This window comes from Empidonax traillii, unplaced genomic scaffold (genome assembly GCF_003031625.1).
Source record: "Empidonax traillii isolate 1590-97213 ecotype Southwest subspecies unplaced genomic scaffold, ASM303162v1 scaffold692:size495628, whole genome shotgun sequence".
Taxonomy (NCBI): Eukaryota; Metazoa; Chordata; class Aves; order Passeriformes; family Tyrannidae; genus Empidonax; species Empidonax traillii.
Genome location: NW_020955885.1, coordinates 106,706 through 127,590, shown reverse-complemented (window position 1 = coordinate 127,590; position 20,885 = coordinate 106,706). Strand labels below are relative to the sequence as shown.

The following is a 20,885-nucleotide window of genomic DNA, read 5'->3' as shown; positions in this document are numbered from 1 at the left end:
AAGAAGTTATATTTTTGGGAAGAGCTGAGAGAACTTTTTGAACTCTCCTTTTGAGGACGTACTTAGTTTATCGTCTTTTACATACAAGTAGTTTAATTCCTAGCTCTTTCTTTATCTTCCTATTCTTTGCTTTAACCTCCTTTTAGATGTTTTCTACTGTCACAATTAATTACTTGAAACCTGGGGTAGTGTGGTACAAATTATTGGTATGTGTGTAGACCACTTGGGTAAATATTTCTTTGTGGAAAACCGAAATCCCTCTCCCTTCCAGGAGTTTGAGCTGCAAACTTATTTCTGTTGAGCTATGGGGAGGTAGGTATGAAATGAGCTGTCAGTAGGAGTCTGAAGGCAGGAGCTCTGGTAGTCCTCTTGCATCTTTTTGCTGACCTCAGGTGTTTCTTTGCGTGTGAGCTGACCAGCAGAGCTCAGACCCTTCCTTTCTGAGAGCTCCTCTTCTTTCCTCTCTGCACCTCTCCCTGTTTTTCAGTCTCTCCTGGCAGTAGCAGTCGTGTATGCCGTGCCCTCAGCTGGGTGCAGCCTCTGGCAGGCACTCAGGGCTCTCAACATACCTGGGTTTGTTCATTTGAGTATGTTCTAAATGCATAGCCTGTATCACCTCATTCAGTGGAGACATTTCCTTAGCGTATGAATATTTCTGTGCATTCACCCCAAGGTGTCTTTTTTCCTTTGCTTCTTCTCTTGTGTTCCTTCCTCATCAAGCTCAAGTTTAATTTGCCCTTTCCTTTAAGATGTTTTCTTTCTTCTCTGCAGCTCCTGACCTCTGGAACAGCTTTCTAGAGTTTGTGCCTCTAGAGCTTGAGCTTTTAAATTGTATTTTTATGTGACTGCTTAATTTAGAAAATGCGGTTGAAAGGCTGTAGAAAATGTGTGCAGACTGGTAAAGCATCTATGCTATGGCTTCCTCACTGCGGTCATAATTTATCTGTGCTGCCTGGAAAGGCTTGCATCCCCTCCCCAGTAATATCAGCATCGTCGTGGCATACAGAAAAGCTGCAATTTTATCTGCCCCTAGCAATTGTAATATCTTCTAGAGACTACTCCAGGCTTAGTCATCCTCCCTTGCTTAACTTGCCCATCTTATTCCTTGCCCTGAGACACCCACAGCTGAGCCCTGAGACACATTTCTGCTTAATTCATTATCAGCTATCATTTAATATAAACAATTTATTCCTTGCTATGCTTTGTCATTTCCAGTCTTCCTATTTTTCCTGCACAGTCAACCCTAAACTGGAGTTTCTTTTCAGCTCTTCATCCCATCTTTGTTTGGAATAAGTTATTTTATCTTCTGTCCCCATCTCAGCAGGCTTTGTCCCAGGGTACTTTTGCTCTCATTCTGAGTTCAGCTTTTGTCCTTTTGTATTTAAATCAGACTGCTGCTCCTCTGAGATACCTTGAATGGCTGCGAGGGAGTAGGGGACTTGGATGTGTCTCAGGCCCAAATGGGACCTCCAAGGGGATGGGATGGGCAGAGCCTGGGCAGGCCCAAGAGCTGTGACACTAATTTGAAATGGAATTTGGCTCCTCATGTTTGTAATGAAAATGTTCCGACTATGCTTTTCCAGGTGTTCTTAAATTTTGGGTTTGGGGGTAATAGAATATGCCCGACTCAGATAATTCTTCTATCAAGTTTTGTGCGCTTGCTAAAGCATAATGGGTACAGGAATATTTCAGACAAAGGATTTTGAAAAGGTAGCCCAGATAATGTAAATTTTTTCTTAATTATGTCTCCTGCAAACAGTGCAACTAACTTGCATTCAGTAATAAGGCCGAGAGACACACACGTGACAGGAAAAATTTTAGTGTTACGCTCCATGATTTTATCACTGGAAAGAATTAGAGGGTGTTTTACTGCTTCACTCGAACTTAGAAATACAGTTCTTGAAGAAAATGATGTTTTGGTTGGACATGATGCAGTCTTGAGAAACATGCTGTCTGCCTCACCACAGGACTGTGCTCTCTGCTATCTTGACAAAACCCTGTGCCGGCTGTTACCTCATGCTTAGCACATACTTGTCTAGTACAAGGTGGTACTCTTGACTTTTTTTTTTTTTTTTCCTTTTAATTGCCGTCAGTTTCTTTCCCCGAGAAGTGGAGTTGATTGCTGTGTGACGTGAAAGCGAAGCCACTCAAATGCCAAGCTGATGCCCCAAGGGACATCGGGCGGTGTCACACCTCTTCTGCTCAGCAGTTCTCAGTGCAGACACATCACCCACCCGGCAGAAAACTCACTTCTGTTTTGGAGGAGGACTAAGTTGCTCCCAGTTGTGACCCCTTGAACCAGCTTTTTTTTGGTGGGGGCTGATGAGGACTCGTCGATCAGGTGCTGCCTGCACCAGGGTAGCGGGGAGAGCGCAGGGATGGAGGGAGAAAGCAGAAGAGGTAGTTAGCAACCTGTTAGACCCATGTAGCCATAAAGTCAAAACAACCCATTGAGAGGAAAGGGCTACAATCTCCCATTTGCACCTTTTCTACCCCTTTTTTCAGCTAATGAAAACTACATTGGCTCCTTTTCTACTCCTCTGTAAGCACATCTGCCTCCAAGTCCTCTTAAAAGTTAATCCCCAAGACTGAGTATTGCGAAGTGAATTGCATCAGGTCCTGCCTACTTGAAAATGCTTGGCTTATCCTAGGAGTTTTTAAACTATTTTCCTATATAGACAAGTATTTTTATGAAGATATTCTTATGGGTATCTTTTTTTTTTTTTTTTTTTTTTTTTTTTTTTTTTTTTTTTGGTTTTTTTTTTTTTTTTTTTTTTTTTTTTTTTTGTAGAAAGAGATAGAAGCTAAAAAGGCAAAACTACATAGGAGTCAAGGTGCCACCAGTTTTTTGGGGTCTGCACTGAACAGTCGATCTGTTGTATCTATATCAGGGATTGTTCATGCTATTGGAAGAGAAACTTAAACAGTTAATGCCACAGGTTTTACCTCTTTACCAAGGGGCTAGGGAGGTGTCTTGTTCAACTCCGTGGGATGCTTTCCTGTTACTTTTACGTCTCTAGCTGGATGTATCAGTTTGTGGCTTTACCTGTCTCATTGCCCCATGTGTTTTGTATCCTTGCACAGTCCCGCTGAGGAATTAGACTTCCATTTGTTGCACTCAGATTTCATGTCACTGAGAGGTTCTTACTCCCTGTGCTTCCTATCCCTCCCTGTCATGGGGATGCTTTGTGGTGGTGCCCTTTGGCTTGTTACTTCTTAGCAGGTCCCACATATTGTGTCAGGTGATTGTGCACGCTCTGGTTGATCAAACAATGCAATAAAGACAAATAATACTAATTTGCACAAATAGTGCAAATAATGAATATAGTGCTGTAGCAGAAATAAGTTATACAAGATGGTTTTTAAAAGGGCCACTGATTTTGCTGAGCACAGATCTTGAGATTCCTGAAGGGGAAGCCTGATATGGGAAAGCACTATGAATAATTTTGGAGACGGGAGAGAGAAACTGTGAGTCACCCAGGATCCTGCAAAGAAAAAGGCAATAGAAAATCTTTGATCTGTAATTCAGGAAAGAAGAAATTGAGAGAATATACCACTCCAGTCCTGCATCTTATCAGTTATGTAGTTTGTAAAACAGGAAGGGGAAGAGAGCGCTTGCTGACTGACGTGTAACATCTGGCCCGATGTTAAGCATTCCTCAGAGTTTGCTAAAATTGCCTGTCGGTAATCAAGATCTTTTAAACTCCTCCAAAATATTTTGCTCTGTGCCTCTCTCAGGCTTTCTGCGTGCTTTGGACCCTGAAAAACTACTGTCTTGTAGCGTTCTCTCTGTCATTTGGTATTTTTCCAGAAGCTAGTCACTAGTCCCATACTGTCCAGAGGTACAGTATGTGGTGAGATTTGACAGGAGCATGTTGTTTGTAGAAACCCCAGCACATGTGGATAGGCTTGTGCTGCTGTGTGCAGCTAAAGGATGCTGTTTGTGTTCTCCCTGATCATTTGAAGTTCATGGGAGAAACTTATAAGTCTTTTTAACCACAAAAGCAGAGGCAAAATACTGTTGTTTGTGTCTTGCAGACAAGTTGAGACAAAAAGTTTTGATGTATAGTCCAAACCTAAGTTTCTCTTCTGATGGAGAGAGCTGCTACAAATCTCTGGATTTTAAGTCTTAAGCACTGCCCCTCCTACTCACACCTGGTTTTGAGATTCTCTTTTATCTTTAATTGTATCCCTTTAGCCTAGTCTTCCCACGCCCTGAATTGTTCCCTTTTTTACCCCTCCTTCCTTTTCTCTTTTAGTTCTCAGGGTGAAAAAACACTTTACTTAAAAAAGTGTGAAATGTATTTCTCCCCGTGGAATAGCTGTAATCTTAATTTAATCCAATTACGTTGGCTAAACATATTAGCTGGATGCTTTTGTTAACAGTTGACCTTTTTAAAATCTCTGTCCTTGGATTACAGAGCTGAGCAGGGCAGAGGTGTTTCAGGCCTTTGGAAGCTGCCACCAGCGGTCTGCTGTGGGTCCAGTGCCTGTGTTGGTTAGGAGGATGAAGTTCAGTTTTGCTCTGTCACCAATGAATTTTGTGCCCCTTCTCACAAAATGCGGAGAAGAGTGGCTTGAGTGCTCTGCACGTGCTGCTGCACCATGGGCTTGTACGAGTTTCATGTGCTTTAACTTGCCTTTTAATAAGTTTGAGGTTTGCAAGTGGAGTCCAATACAAAAATGTTAGTTAGCTATCCATAAACAAATGCATAGAAATTAATTTATTTAGCGCTTTCTCTTGGTCAGAGACCTACGGTAAAATGTATAAGACAAATCCACAGTAAGGAAATATCTGTCTACAACTCCATAGCAGAATGTGTTGTTTTGTCTTGGTTCACTGGGGAATAGAATATTATCCAACCCTTTGGGGTGAGTCTAAAAAACAAGCAAATAAAGTACTCTGAATTACTCTACCTAACTGAATAAACAACATTCTTCAGAAGCAGTTATTTGTCTAAACTTGATTAGAGAGACAAAACTTCTTTTCCTTCTTTTCCCTCTGTCTTTCAGGTAATGTTCTTTCTATTGTTAGGATAACAAGTATCCCCAGATTTCATTTCAGTAACCCGAGTGGCATGGAAGGGTATAGAATTGTTTCCAAAAGATAGTATATTGTGTTTCTGTCTAGGAACAGAATTCATACTGGTGGGGGTTTTCATTGCAGTTTGTCTGTGCGTTGCATAGTTTAACAGTTTCATAATTCTTTTCATTATTCAAGATGTACACAACTTTCCTTTGAGCTGAATGCAACATTTAGCTGATTTTCAAGCATCTGTCTTTCTAATAGTACCTTTGCTCCACCTTGCTTTTATGTAGGCAGCTTTAATGCACGTGGGATACGGGAAATAATTGTGGTGGTTGTGCTTTCAGTAAGGACAACAGTTGTTGAGAGACAGAGGAGAAGAGTTGTCCAATGCTGCTCTTGATGTCAGGTCTTGTATTTCATTGATGGAAAGTTCATAGGTCCTCTCAAAGCCATCCTTTCAAACAGTGAAGGAAAAACACAACTTGCACTAAAACTACCTGTGCACGGAGTTAGATGGATATAAGGTGTTTTTCAAAAGATATGTAGCTTTGTGGGTTCATACATGTGTGTGCTTGAGAGATTGGTTGTTTTTCTCAACTAAAATGTTTTCAAGTGAGGGTAGAAATCTTTCATACCTTTTTAAGAAGATCCGGACTAGACTGAAATACACCTTGCAACTGTCACTCAGCTTTTCAAACTTAGAAAAATTGTTGAACTTCCAAATAAAAACCTCATCAACCTAGCCTTTGAGAGCGACATATTTAAGTCCACCCTAGGATTCCAGTAAATATTCAGATTCCATTGTGATGCATATGAGCTATGAACCTTGCTGCAAAAAGTTCACTGCTGCCTGCCTGTCCTATAGCCCTAATATCGTGTTTGATTACGTGAAACACACTTCTTAACAGTCTGTAAATTAAAAAAAATTGTTTGTTTGTTTGTTTTTTTAACAGGCAAAACGAAGGCTGGAGCTGGGAGAAAGCGGCCACCAGTATCTTGCAGAAGGACTAAAGACTCCAAAGGGGAAAGGAAGAGCTGCAACAAGAAGTCCAGATAGTCCAAAAAGTAAGAGAACTTGTACCATGCTGTACAGCACAGAGTTTTTTATTTTACTAGCTTGACATTGGAGCGAAACAATACAGCAGGCTGCAATTCCCTAGCTTAGAGAGTGTGTTTATTGCTCTTCTCACCTGGACATGCATTCAACATACTCAACTCCATAGCAGGAAACGGACAGCAAGTTTGCAGCGTGCAGGGGTTGCTGCTGAGAGGTTGCAGAGGCTCCTGGCTTCCACGTCTGTCCCTCTGTCTGCTGGGCAGCCTGCATCCTCTCCACCAAGGGCCTCCTCTCCAGCCAAGGACATGACATTGGGATGCTTAGAGGGGCGGATGCTGAAGAATGAAGGTATTATGATGGGATCAAACACAGAGTTATTAGGCAAGGCTCATCAGGCCAGCCTCCTCCTTCCCTGATGGATTTACAGCAGCTGGTTGCCAGGGCGTCTTTTGCTGGGCAGGGATTTGGAAAGAGTGATAGCTGTGCCTCAGCAGCACAGCACAATAAATGCTCTTTTTGAGCTCTGAGCTGCCTTCTCTCACTGCAATATGACTGGACAATTACTCCTGCTGCCTAGTTGCTCAAAGTACTAATTTTTGCATATCTGCATTGCCTTGGGCTGTGGGTTGCTTGCAACAGGAGCTGGGGGGGCTGTAGCCTTGCTATCCTGTTTGGGGGATTTCAGCAGGAGAATTAGGCTGGCAGAGGGAGGCAAAAGGAAAAGGAGAGGACTGGGGCAGCAGTGGTAGTGATTGGAGAGCAAGAGATGCAAAGGGGTACATATTTGTCCCTCCTCACCAGTCTACTTGTTTCTATTGAGGCAGATAGGAAAAGTGAAATTAGTTGAAGACGCAGCGTCAAAGCATAGAAGTTAAACAACCACAGTTGTTTTAATTAAACTGCACTTCATTAAACTAAATAAGGTCTATTTTAAATTGAAGTGGATTCTCGTAGAAATTCAGAACTGTTTGGTGCATAGGATGCTGCTGCAGTGTGGGTAAGGCTGTACAAAGAACAGGGTGCATGCCATTTTAGGTGGGGGTCAAGTAGCCTCTTGCCCTATCACTCTGCCCCTCTTTCTGCGAATCTTCTTCCATTTCCCTGTGCAAACAAGCGTTGAATCTACCCAAGAAGGAAATAGCGCTAGCTGGTTCTCTTTGCAAACATGCAATGTCCTGGTTTTCACTGAAAAGCCATCATATTCTTCAAAATATTTCAGTGTAGTCTAGAGGTTCACTCTCAGGTAGGATTTCAATTTTGACTGTCTTGTGCAGTTTAATGTCTGACCCAATCCTTGAAAACGTGAAGAAGACCACCAGATCAGCCTAAAATGCATCCTTTGTAATACTGGAAGCAAACGAAGGGGTTGAGATATACCAGCCCAGCAGACTTGTAATAATGGCTGGCTCATTTACCTTGACAGAAAGGCCCGAAACATTTAGAATTCGAAATCATTCGGATCCAAGTGTTTAAGCATTTAAAAGTAGATCTGTTCAGTATACAGATGCTGCATTTGTGCGTGGAAACCACGAGTTGCCCGGTAAGGCCCAAGCCACTTGCTGACTTCTAATTTAGAAGAGCTGGATACAATCGCACAGTCCGAGCGTTGTTTGGTTGTGGAGAAGTGGTGATTATAAATTGTGGTTTATGTCAATCTCCTGTAATGCACTTTGAGTTTTCTGCAAGCTACGGAGTCTGACACTGATGGAACCTGTCATTTTGTTCACCCACTGAAGTACACCCAAGTCCTGCTTAATTGCATGTGAAACACTTATCTTACAAGAGGGGGATATCAAACCCTGATGAAAGCTGGCTATCAGCTTGATAAAGGAGAGTCATAGGTTTTTTTTTTTTTTTTTTCGTTTTGCTGGCAGGATAATTACATACTAAAAAATACTATTACAAATTCACATAGTGTATATATTGCGATAGTACAATATTGCTATATGTATCTGTCGAACTAACGGAAATATTTGCATTTAAAAAAATGTATATATTTGCTCATGGACCTGTGACTTTTGGAAAAGTACCCCTTGAAACACAAATAAATATGTAGTGGTAAGTTGTGTCTTAATGCAGAGTTTTGAGAGATTTCTGTAGTAAAAATGAAAGACATATCTGTAATATATATCCTTTCATTTCTGGATTCTGCTTTCAGAACCAAAATGAGAAAAACTGATTTAACTTTTTTTCTTTGTTTTGTTTTCTTCCCTTCCCAAGCTCCAAAATCTCCTTCAGAAAAGACTCGGTATGATACATCACTTGGCCTTCTTACAAAGAAGTTCATTCAGTTGCTCAGCCAGTCTCCTGATGGGGTCTTAGATTTGAACAGAGCAGCAGAGGTCCTCAAGGTGCAAAAAAGGAGGATTTACGATATCACCAACGTATTGGAAGGCATCCATCTCATTAAGAAAAAATCCAAAAACAACATTCAGTGGATGTAAGTATTCATTATCCTTTTCCATCCCTGCTGGCTGATCTCACTGTCACAGTGCAGCAGTGTTTCTCTTCTCCCACCTTCCATTCTAACACTTGGCTCCAAGGAGTCATCCGAAATGCCTTCCCCTAGGATAAAGTTTTCTTTCTCTGTTAAGAAAAGTGTGTAAAAAGCATTTGTCATGGAAATTAGAAACCTGTCTGAATACTGGATTGACTCACTCACTTCTGCAGGTGAAGTAAGTTTTCAGGTGTCTGTCTCTACCTACCCCCTTCCTCAGCTTTTTTTAGTGCATGTTTAGAAAAAAGATTTTTGGAAGTCCTTAGAAATGCCCGACTTCTCCGTCTTGGTGGCAGTTCCAAAATATGTTGTCGTGACAAAAAGGTTCTTTTTTTCTGGAAAGCACAGTTTATGCTGATTCGCTATGGGTGGGTTTGGGGAGGAACCACTAAGAACTTGATTTGCACTGTCAAGCCCTTCCTCTCCCCTTTTCCATAGCATAGGGCCAAATTTTACGAATGCTGAAAGGGTATCTTCCTTTTTTTGTATCTCCAGGGGCTGCAGTCTGTCAGAGGATGGTGGCATGCTGGCACATCGTCAGGGCCTCACAAAGGAGGTGACTGAACTGACTCAGGAAGAGAAGAAACTGGATGAGCTAATTCAAAGCTGCACCCTGGACCTCAAGCTGCTAACGGAGGACTCAGAAAATCAGAGATATCCTTTTTCCCGAAACATCAAAGGTGGTCAGTCTCCTTGCTGTGCCCAGCAACACTGGGAGAATTCCTCTATGTAGTGTGATAGAAAGCAGCCGAAGTTTCAAGAAGTTGGCCAATAGGTTTTAATGTGTTTTGATATAAAAGTTATTTAAGCATCTTGCACCTGTAATGCTTCTGGAATGTTAAAAAAAAAAACAAACAAAAACAAAAACAGAAGAAAAGGTAGCATATGGAAGAGACTCTTAACGTTTCTGTTCTGTTCACATAGAGTATAACCAAGAATCTAACTGATTAATAAGTGACAATATCTAATAGCCCTGTAGTTTTTTTCAAGTATTTTGAGCCTAGAGCAAACCCCAGTTTTATGTGTTTGGAAATTAAAAAGACACGAAGAGAAAGTCTTTGATAGGGTAACAGAGTTCCGCAGTCATTACTTATTTTTTAATTTTTTTTATTTTACTTTAATCTGGTGTGTACATAAATTACAGACAGAGAGAGGAAAATAAAGTCAGGATTCAGTTTAGTCTGAAACTTGCAACAGATTTTCAGATTTCTCTGGTTAGACAATCTATAATAGAATATCATAGAGAAAGGTTTTTTTAGGTCTCAATATGTCTGTTTTAATCTGAATTATTTAATGTAATAGCAATACTCAACTGCATAAGGTTCATGTGACTTATTTTGGCTGTTAATACCTTTTCTAATTAACCAATTCTCCTTTTCACTAATTTCCCACCTATTAGCAACACAAGAAAGCATTTTATTAAACACTGATGTGAAAACCTATTTTTTTATATAATGAGTAGTTTTTAAAGAATATCTAATGAGGTGGACTTACTCTCTGTTCTGGAGGATAGGAAATAACTATGGGAGTACCAGTAAAAAGTACACAAACTATATGGACATTGTCTTTTGGCTGAGTTTCATAGACGTTTTGAAGTGTAACCAAAGATCACCACAAGTGGCATAGGAACTAGGGTAAGCGCTGCTCTGATTACTGATAATACTAGTGATTATTGAAAAAGGAATGTGTGAAACCTGGGGATGAATCTGAGTACTGTCTTTGACTCACCTCGCTGAAGTCTGGCATGAGGTGACCTACTGAATACTCATGGAACAGAAAAGCTTCTTCCTTCCATTAATCACTTGAGGCAGAGTTTCTGCTTTTGAAGGTCTTTTTTCTTTTCCTTCACCATTAGGTAGTGTGCTTCCTTATTTCCCTAATAAATAGAATCAGAAAGTAACTGGTTGCTACCTTGAATGTTTTGGTTTATGATGCCCAGCATTAGCATGGAGGAGCCCTTAGCTGGAGTGCTGAGGATAATTTGAAAACCATAAAATTCTTTCCTTTGTTCATATAGTGACAGTCACTGTTGCTGTAATTTCTACTCAGCCTTTGCAAACCTTACTAAACAAATAGTAAAAGCCTTGATAAAAGCCATTTGGGTGAAAGGTGACCTGTCATTTTGCCTCTTGACCTGTTTGGTCCGAGATGGATGGAAGCTGTATTGGTGGTTTGAGCTTTGAGCAGTCTGTCTTGCTGTATTGCACAGTAACAGTACACATTTACACCCCCAAAAAGTATAATAAGTTAGGCTTTTTATTTCTATGACATAAAAGTTGTGCTACATACCTCACAGACACACCAAAACTAAAGAGCTTGGAAGCACTTGCATGTGATCATGGCCATGTCACAGTTCTTTTCCCAGCCAAAGCATCTCTGTTACATGAATCAGTGCGTGAGGCATCACTCTGCAGTAACCCACCAAAACACTCATGATGATTTTGACAAATACATGTTAAACAGCAAAATATTCTTATTCATGCCGTGCTTATGCAGAAATGGACCTTCTGCACTGTCTAGAGGTTTAAAGTAGTTGTTTAAACAGGTTTTTAAAGGAATTTTATGTAATAGAGATTAGTATATAAATATATGAATGTTGTATAAATATTTAGACATTTATGTTTCTATATATGTGGTATGTCTTATATACCTACGTTTATGAATCCCCCTCAAATTTAAAATGAAATTACGCTTTTTGTCAGCCTGCAGAAGACCTCAGGGAGACCTTAAAGCACCTTCCAGTACCTGAAAGGGGCTGCAGGAGAGCTGGAGAGGGACTTTTTCCAAGGGTGTATAGTGACAGGACAAGGGGGAATGGCTTTCCCTGAAAGAGTGTTGGTTTAGATGAGATATTAGGAAGAAATCCTTTACTGAGGGTGTGGTGAGGCACTGGAGCAGGTTGCCTGAGAAGCTGTGGATGCCCCATCCCTGGAAATGTTTCAAGGCCAGGTTAAATGGGGCTCTGATCAACTTGGTCTGGTGGCAGAGGGGTTGGCACTGAAGGATCTTTAAGGCCTCTTCCAACCCAAACCATTTTATGTTGTGGTGATATTGCGTATGCGCTTCCGTAGCACACATCTTGAATTCCTGTGCGTTTTTTCTGTGATTTTTCAGTTCTCCTCACTTTGCCAGCAAGTGCATAAGAACTTTTGCATCATGCAGTCTGTGAGTAATTTCAGATTGTCGAGCTTTAGCTTGTGTAGTTTCACCCGTGTAAAGGAGGAGGGAGGCACTTTAGCCTGGAGAATCCCTTTTGTTCACTTAGTAGTGGCCCCAGCTCTTACATCACAGGGTGTCACGGCAATCACAGGGGTAGAGAACGGAAGACCTTGGGCTAACAACAATGTAGCTATGAGGAAATGGGAAAATAATTCAAAGACTTCTGCCTCTTCTAATTGTCTGAATGTATTGTAGTCTGGGTTGGAAAGTTCCTTAACGGTTATTACATTAGCTTATGTGACGTATCAAGATATTCGAAAAATTAGTGGCCTTAAAGACCAAACTGTTATAGTTGTGAAAGCTCCTCCAGAAACAAGACTTGAAGTGCCTGACCCAGTGGAGGTAAGGAGAACCTGGACTTGTCTGCCAGGTTATATATAATTTTTCTATAGATGAAGCGTGTTCTGAGTCTTACTGTGGGATTTGACACCCAGACGTACCATCCTATATTCATCTTCCTTACAAAATTCAGAGATGTTTCTTTAAAAAAAGAAGGGTAAACTTTAAAAATCATTTTACACAGGGCAGTCAGCCTTTTCATTCACTTCCAGGTTTTTTCAGAGTAATCCACTCTATTTACAGACGTTTTCTTTTGCCATACTTTATATAAAGAAAAGCTCTTTCTTGACAAGTGAAATTTCCTTGGTTTGTAACCATTTAAAATCTTAGGAAATTCAGCTTTGTTGTTTTAGTTAAAAAGTTCATGGATAACTCAATGCCTTAAGCATCCTGATGACTCATATTACTGATATCCTAATTTATTGACATGTATGTTTTAATGTAAGATTTTCTTTTCTGAAGTATTAAAGTTACTGTAGAAACTTGTGCTTTACTCCTAGAATGCACTCTTGCCCTTCCTTCTTCCATCATCATCTTTGCTTTATTGATTGGCACTTATTTTAATTCTCACTCGATGAGACAGACCCAAATACGTTGGGCAAACATGAATAAGCTTCACAAGCCGCTGGTTTAGAGATTCAAAAAATGTACCTCATTTCTTCACTCGAGGAGCAACTAGAGATGGGGCTAACTCCCCAAACACCACTGTGTTGTGTTCATACCTCTCTGTGTTATTCCTTCATCCCTGCCACTGGGCCGGTGAACTCAGTGATACCTACTGAGACTCAGCAGACTCCAGATTGATTCCTTGTCACTTCTTTTCCTAAAATTATTCTGCACTTGCTTAGACCCATGATGTTTTCCATCCTTTTTTGCTTGTTTGTTTGTTTGTTTGTTTTCTACCTTTGTCCTTAATTTCCCCTTTGAACCTAGGTGCAGGTTTAGGAAGAATAAATCATTTTGCTGCAATGGGGAAAGGATATCTTTTATCAGCATCCATAAATATATACTGTTATCATTGCTTGCTTTCCTGTTTCCTTCCCCTGGGCGTTATGCTTTGATTTTTAATTCAGTGAAATCAGGCAGGCAGAGAGAGATACACACAATCATTAAAATTAGTGCTTAGACCTCCCTTATCCTCTCTACCCAACTCACTAATTTAATATTCAGCTTCAGGCAGTAAAGTCCTATTTCTTTCTGTCATTTGCAGTTACATTTCAGTGTCTTTTTTTTTCGTACCTCAGTCACTCAAGAGTACCTTTCTCCAACTCCTGCTCTTCCCATCTCCTTTTTTCTAATTATCTATAGCATTGCCCTAAGTACTCTTAACTGTTTTCTCTGCCCCAGGGAATCCCTGTTCAGTTGGTGTTCTCTGTGTTTGTAAATGCTGTCTATTATGTTACATAACTGTCAGAACACAAATAACACGAGGAGCATTTTTGTCAAAGGGCACAATAAGATGTATTTGAAACAAGTCTTCGAAGAGGTATATAATGCCCGTGTCCATGCTTTTTTAGAAAACTATTAGTGCAAAACACCAGGAGCAGGTTTATTTGTAACTAGAGTAATTTATGATTTTCCATCGCAACACAAAGAGCAGCTTTGCAGGTTTTCTATGCCTAGGCGTGCCGTGTTGGTTTATTGAATCAATGTGCAAAAGGTAAGAAAAAACATTTCTGCGAGGAATTAGCAGATCTGTTATTCAGAACCACCATCAAAATCACTGCCTTCAGGGGGCAGAAGGACTTAAATAATTTTGGGTGAAGAAAAGGCATCTGGTTTGGGCGTTCTACTGTTGGTTGGAAATGTTTCCTGATAAATAGGTGAACTTGCATATAAATGTTTGAGTTCAGTATGAATAAGTGCTGAAGGCTTTTGGGGGAGTAGGAAAGATGTTTTGGCATCCTTTTAAAGCAGAAACATTTACACAAATACATCCAATATTATTGTTATGAATAATAATAAAACCTATGACTCGCATCCCACAGTTCCATTCCATCAGAATGCTCCAGGTTATTGTGGTTGTAAAAAAAAAAAGTTAGGAGTTCAATCCTGTAAAAGTCCCTTATTATGATACACCACACAGAATGGTGGCCTTTTGAGATTTGTGCACTATAGACAGTGGAAAAATCTTTTATTTTGTCTTCTAGTCTACAAGATACATCAGCCTAATCTTTCACATTGTGGAAAAAAAAGGCTTGGAGTTCTTTTCAGGTTCTTTTTTAATTAGTAAAAAACATATTCAAACACTGACACCCCAGCAAGAATTTATTCAGTATCATCAGTATTCTGTTGTGTTCATTGTTATAACACCTTACTGATCTTTGTTTTGTTAGCAGAGTGCATTGATACATTTGTCTAGTACTCAAGGACCTATTGAAGTTTATCTGTGCCCAGAGGAAAACGATGCCCTCAGTCCAATGAAAACCTATAGTCAGGACCACAACGGAAATATTTCCAAATCCATTTCCAAAGGTAAAATTATTTCTTTGTAATACCAAAGGCCTTCCTTCAAGCTTATATTCAAGGTTTCATATTGAATGTTAGCTATCCAACTCTGATTTTTTGGCTTTATTTTTCTAAGAAGTGATGTTTCATTGTGCATTTCTGGTCTATGTGGCGGGAAATAAGATTTTCTCTACATCGGTTGTTTAAAGTAAGCTTCCTATTTGTATATCACGTGTAACCAAAGTTTATGCAATATTGAAGAAAAAAACAATTTTGTTCCTTTTGCTTTTTCAAATAGGACAGTAGCAGTAAAGGTTCACCTCAACACAAGAGGCAGAAATCTCTGTGCTTGTGTATATGCAGCTGCACTCTATCACTGAAGACATCTGTTGCCTAGAAAGTTTTCACTTTTGACTATAGATGCCACTGAAAAATAGACATCTCACTATGCTTGATTTATTCCCCCTGTAGTTGTTTAAATCTTGTAAAATAATTTTTAATAGAAGAATCAGAGATGATAGCAAAATTATAATTTTTGAGAAGCCCTTTGTAACATATCAAAAACAAGCTAGAAATTTTAGAGAGGCCAGTTTTTTTTTTTTTTCTTGAAATGAGGCTTTATGAAAGGTCCTTTATGTAGTGGCTATTTTGTGGTGGTTTGATAGAAATTTTTATATTTCTACTGAGATTAAAGATGATACCTTTTATTTTTTCTCTCCTTCCTCTTACAGAAGTGGCTTCTGCTAACTCAGGACAAGGTGACTGCTCAGTAAATATGGCAACCATCTCTCCATTGGCTTCTCCAGCCAACCTTTTACAGCAGACCGAGGACCAAATTCCCTCAAACTTTGAAGGACCATTTGTGAATTTGCTGCCTCCTCTGCTTCAGGAAGATTATTTGCTGAGCCTTGGGGATGAAGAAGGCATCAGTGACCTCTTTGATGCTTATGATTTAGAGAAGCTTCCTTCATTGGTGGATGAATTTATATACAGCTGATTGTCTTAAATGCTGTCCGTATCCAAACCATGTTTTTAATGGAATCGAAAAACCTGCCATCATTTGGAGTTGTCCTCCACTCTACCATAAAATAGCATTATTAAATAAACCAGGCTCTTGAACAGTGCTGATATTTTAATTGAATACTCCCTAAAATGCTATAGACAAGAAGTGAAGGCCTTTACAGCAAAGCCTTCTCCTTGACCCTGAGCTCCAGTGCCTTGCGAGTCAGCAGGTGCAAGCAGGTGACCGTAAATGTTTTGTCTTCACACTCCCCCCAGTCTCTGCTTACTGTGACAAGTGGGCTTATGGAGAAGGGCTCAATGAACTGGTTTAGTCCTCAATAACAATTTTATAATAGTATTTCAGGTCGTGCCTTCTGCAGAGAACGCATGTCTTTTGAGTGTCACAACATGGATTGTACATGCAGTGAACGTATATATGAAGTAATGCAAAAGAGTGAAATGGGATTCTTCAGCTACTTGTGGGAATGTTTAAATTGCTGTCATAATGCTCACTTTGAGCTGTGTATATGTCTCATTATGAGGTCAAATACTTATGTCCTTAAAAGCTTTTAATAAAACAAAAAAAATACACTGTAAATGTAGTGTATATTGCAAATATTGAAAAGTATAAAGTTCTGCCACTTCTTGTAGTAATCAGAGATTTTTAAAAATGCTTGTGCGTGCGTGTGTGTGTGTGAAAGTAGATTTTGTTGGTTGTTTTTTTTTTAAACTAGAACGAAGATGCACAGTTGAATTTTACTGCCCCCAGTGTGCATTAGAACTGGTACATGAATTTTTGTGGTACTAAGTGGGGCTTCATGTTAAGTGCCTACTAGAGATGCACTGTGGGTTTTTCCCTCTATGGAAAACACTTATGCCAAGCTTTGTTTGTTCAATATATATCATATTTATCTCAGTGGGTTAGCTTCCTCTGCTTACAGCTTTTTATAATTCTCTTTGCCAGCAAAATGGAACTAATTTTTTTCCAAAGTACATAACTGTAAGTACCACATCAACTGAATTGCATTTATTTTTTGAAGATCTTTGCTAGTATAGTATAGTACCAATATTTATTTTTTGAACGTCAGAGGAATTCTAAGAAGTCTTAAATAATTTTTTTTTTTGTTTTTCCTTGAGTGTAAAATATTTTGCCATGTTCTGGGCTAAATTAATGTAATGTTGATTAGATGATGCCCATATAATCCTTTTGTTTGCATTACTGTTGTGCTTATCTGACATACTCAGAAAATTAGTACTATTTGTACTGTAGTAGAATATTATGTATGCAGGTTTTCTGGTACCGTTGAGTTGCTGCTATGAAAGCTCACACACGAAAAGGCAAGAAGTCACAGTACTAATAAGAAAACTGTATGACTGTGTGAGTTTTGGAATATAACAAATGTATAAAGGGCAACACATAAAGAACTGTTAAACAGTGTTAAGTGTGTGTTTATATGTACAAATGTTTGCATAGATCATTCAGCAGTTGTATTTAATTTGATATATGTTCTCAACTCACACTTTAGTTATCTAGCAGTTTTGTACAATAGAATTAATTTGTAAACACTGCCAGAATATTTTCTAGCTGGTTTGTAATTTTTTAAGAGTTTTTTTAGATGTGGATCTGTAAATAAAATTGTAGTATTTAAAGTTTTTGTCTTGTGGAAGAGGAAAGTAAAAGTTGTGTGAGCATGAAGATTTTGCGAGACAAAGGGGCACTTTTGCGAGGGAAGAGAAAATGAAGACTAATGCAGACCATCTTTTTTTTTTTTTTTGTACAAATGAAATACTAATCTAATTTAGCTTTGCGTTGTATGCTAGTTAAAAAAAAAAACAAACAAAACCACAAACCTGTAAAATACTGTAAAAAAACAAAAAGAAAAAAAAACCCAACAAAAATAGCTTTTATGGTGAGTTTTGTAAATAGATTTATTAAAGGGTGACCTGTTCTCTAGCTGTGATCTTACCACTTCAAATGGATGTAATTTGAATAAATTTTGTATGGTAATGAATCAATAAAAAGGAATTTTTTAAAGAGTTTAGATTTGTGTACACCTATTTAAATTCCTCTTACTCTTGGTGCCTATCATGCTGTTTCTTGAAACCTATTCCTATTTTCATTATTAGTGCACACACTCATTTGACACCAGATAGCCTCAATCCTGGTTTTTACTATGCCAACAATAAGTTCATCAGGGTTTTTTAAGCTAGAGTGAAACAAGAATAAAAGACACATGTAAAGAGACACAGTAGGAAATCCAAAGGTTGGGATAACACAGATTTATTTTTATTTATCCCCTCTCCTCCCATATGAATTAGAAACAGACTTCTTGCAAACTTTACAGAAATTGTGTTATTCTAGGATTAAATCACATCAGTGCAGTTATGCTTGACTGGTCTGAATGACAGGCAACTATTTACTCCTTTACACACAGGAAAGGAGTTAAAAAAGAGGGAAAAAAGGGGGTTCGTGCTCTTGAACCTACAGTAAGAATTCATCTACCTACAAGTGACCATCAAGACACCATCACTTTCTATTCTTTCTTACACCTGAAAGAGTAAATTACATCATGATCTCGATGCAAACATGAGCAATTTTGTTGTAGAAAGAAAGTAGAAATGTAAGGTACATCTTGTAGCATGAGATACAGCTACGTGTTCACAAGCATCAAATTCAGCTGTATCTGTCTTTCTCTTTTCCTCTGTATGTATTTCCCTGTATATATTTCCCCTGCATTCCCAGTGAATGCACAATGCCATCAGTGTTCCTGGATTCCACAGTTCTCAGGAGGAAGGGAACCAAGAGCTGGTATACCAAAGTCAGTGGAGTGATATTAACAACCAAAGCATTAACAAGTAGAATCCATCTCCCCGTTCTGCTTTTCTTGCAGCAGCAAGAGCTGCCTGGGTATTATTCTGCAGCTAAGCAATGATCAGTAGAATGCTTAGCCTTTATTAAGTTCTGGGGAGTTTCTTAACCCTCTGTTTTTGCTGGAAAACTTGACAGGGAGAAAGTTTCACATATAACAGACAAAAATGGATTGTTACCAATTCTGTGTGGTGCTGAATGTTGTTCACGGATGACCAGCCAGATTCTTCTAAATTCCAAGAATAGAGGGGGGAAAAAAATCTGATTTCTTGTATCTATTTTAGGACTTTCCATTTTTTCCTCAGTACCTTCTCACTTATTTTGTCCCAGAACTGCATGCTAGTTATCAGAGGAGAAGGCTGCCAAATAAAAATTGAGCCCTCACCTCCCTGGCTGTTTCCCTTCCCTTAAGATTGTAGTTGACCTGCTCTAAAACTGCTAAGAATGCATCTCCAACCAACCATGAGCTAAATTTGAGATTTGGATTTTATTTTCCTAGTAGTTTTTGTATTTTCCAACTACCTACTCTTGCAAAACCTGTAATGACTTAAGATGGTACCCCAGCCCAAGGCTGCTGTCTTCGATTCTACCACCCCTGAAGAGCAGGAAGTAAGGTATGCTGGTGGCTTGGAAAGATGAATTCTAATGCTGTTCCTTGGACATTCAGGGAACTGGAACATGCCAGCCTATAGAAGGCCACTCCTGGGAGCTGAACTGCCAGCCACTGTCACTTAAAAAAAGCAGTTTTCCCAGGTAGGTATAGATAAACTTTCTTCCTGTGATCAGGAGGTAGCAGGGAATCATCTACTTTCTTTTCTACCTGCTGTGCTACTTTCAGGCTGCACGGAGCTTTATTTGTTACTATGAATATCCTACAGAGTAATTTAGATTTGTGAGCTTCAAAAGCACTGGAAGGGTGCCGTCCACGTTGTGGCTACATCCTAGGACTGAACAGAACTGTGCTGGCACGAGGGCTGCTTGACATTATGAATTCTTGGCAGTGGGACAAAGTAAAGCCTCTGCTGGATCACGCTGAAGCTGATCAGCGGGGCCTAATTAGGTCACTAGGTATGGGACTCATGGGTTATTCCTGCCTGGGAGCTGCTGTTAGAGATCACTGCCTACCCTTGATGAGCAGTGTTTGTCAGTCTTGGCCATTTGGAGATTTTTGGTTATGTCTCACAGGCCATCTGTGCTTTGCTCTTTTAGTCAACCATAAACCAGCACTGGTGTCTTCCCAGTTTCACTTAATCAGAGAGGTAACACTTGGCTAGTTAGAACAACTGTGAGGTAGTGCAGTGTGATGCTCCCAGGATAGAGAAGTTGAATTTAAGGACTGCATGTGAAACACTTTGAATATGGGAAGCTGAAAAGAAAAAAAAAAATTAAGAGAGTTGCTAACCTCAGTAGGAAGCAGTTAAAATACTGATTGGTTATATAGGCATAATTACTTACTGACATAGTAAGGACTTCTTACAGTGTGTAGGACAATGCCTGAAATAGATTAGCCTGACCACTGCTGTTGAAATGTTTTCCTCCATTCTCCTCTGGGCTAAAAGTGCCACAAAAATAACAAATTACACATCACACTGTGTCTCACTGAGAGTATCTCTGAAAAGTACTTGTGTGCTTACATAAAGACCAGTCCCACAGGCAAATATATCTTAAGCTGTAACAATGACTCTATCATGAAGCCACGGTGATATTAATAGTGCTCAGTCCTATTCCAAATGATTTATTCTTAAAGGCCAATTTAAATGAATTGCTTATTTCTTTCTGTCCCCGTTCCACTCTTCAAATTGTTCCTGTTACTTTGTTCTCATTGTTTTCTTTTCTTTCCTTTTTTTTTTTTTTTTTGTTGCCTGTGAGCATTGTCAGATAAGCATGGCATAAAACAATCACTAGTTTTTAAGTAAAAGGAGAGGGAAGTGATATTCATAAGCAGAATTTTTTCATGTTTTATCAGCGAGCAGACCAGTAAACCTATTCTGGAGTATGCTCGGGGCTTTCATTCACTTTCCCTCCAGTTTGAGGGATACTATAATCTGCTATTACAAGAAATGGTGACTTTGTCACCCCAAAGCTGGCTATCTCAAAATAAAACAGGTGTGTTAACGATACAACGTAAACAATCTTTTTAGGCTACCTGTGTATAATAATAATGAGGCAATAATATTATGCTCATACTCTATAACACTGTGATCACCAAGGACACTTGGTGTGCTTGTGTCACTATCAGCTTCCTAAATATCAGTCAGAAAAGTTGTTATTAGCCCGAAATCGGACGAAAACAATGCCAGATACTTTAACCACCTCATATTAAATATTTTTATATGTAATGTCAGTATCTTGCAGACTCTTCAGAAGAGTAGCTACTCACTAGTGTTGTATTTTGAGGAAACTAACGATTAAATATAAAGATAAA

At 39.2% G+C, this 20,885-nt stretch overlaps 1 protein-coding gene across 2 annotated transcripts in view; it reads left to right on the top strand.

Annotated features, from left to right (window-relative positions):
- E2F3 (E2F transcription factor 3) overlaps positions 1-17,628 on the top strand; it is a 43,332-nt gene extending 25,704 nt beyond the window's left edge. For both annotated transcript variants that reach the window (XM_027899862.1, XM_027899861.1), the window contains exons 2-7: positions 5,983-6,094; positions 8,307-8,526; positions 9,079-9,237; positions 12,030-12,144; positions 14,481-14,616; positions 15,321-17,628. In XM_027899862.1, coding sequence (XP_027755663.1) covers positions 5,983-6,094; positions 8,307-8,526; positions 9,079-9,237; positions 12,030-12,144; positions 14,481-14,616; positions 15,321-15,586 — 1,008 coding nt within the window. In that variant the 3' untranslated portion in view covers positions 15,587-17,628. The remainder of the gene's footprint in view (positions 1-5,982; positions 6,095-8,306; positions 8,527-9,078; positions 9,238-12,029; positions 12,145-14,480; positions 14,617-15,320) is intronic.
- Positions 17,629-20,885: the final 3,257 nt, after the last annotated feature.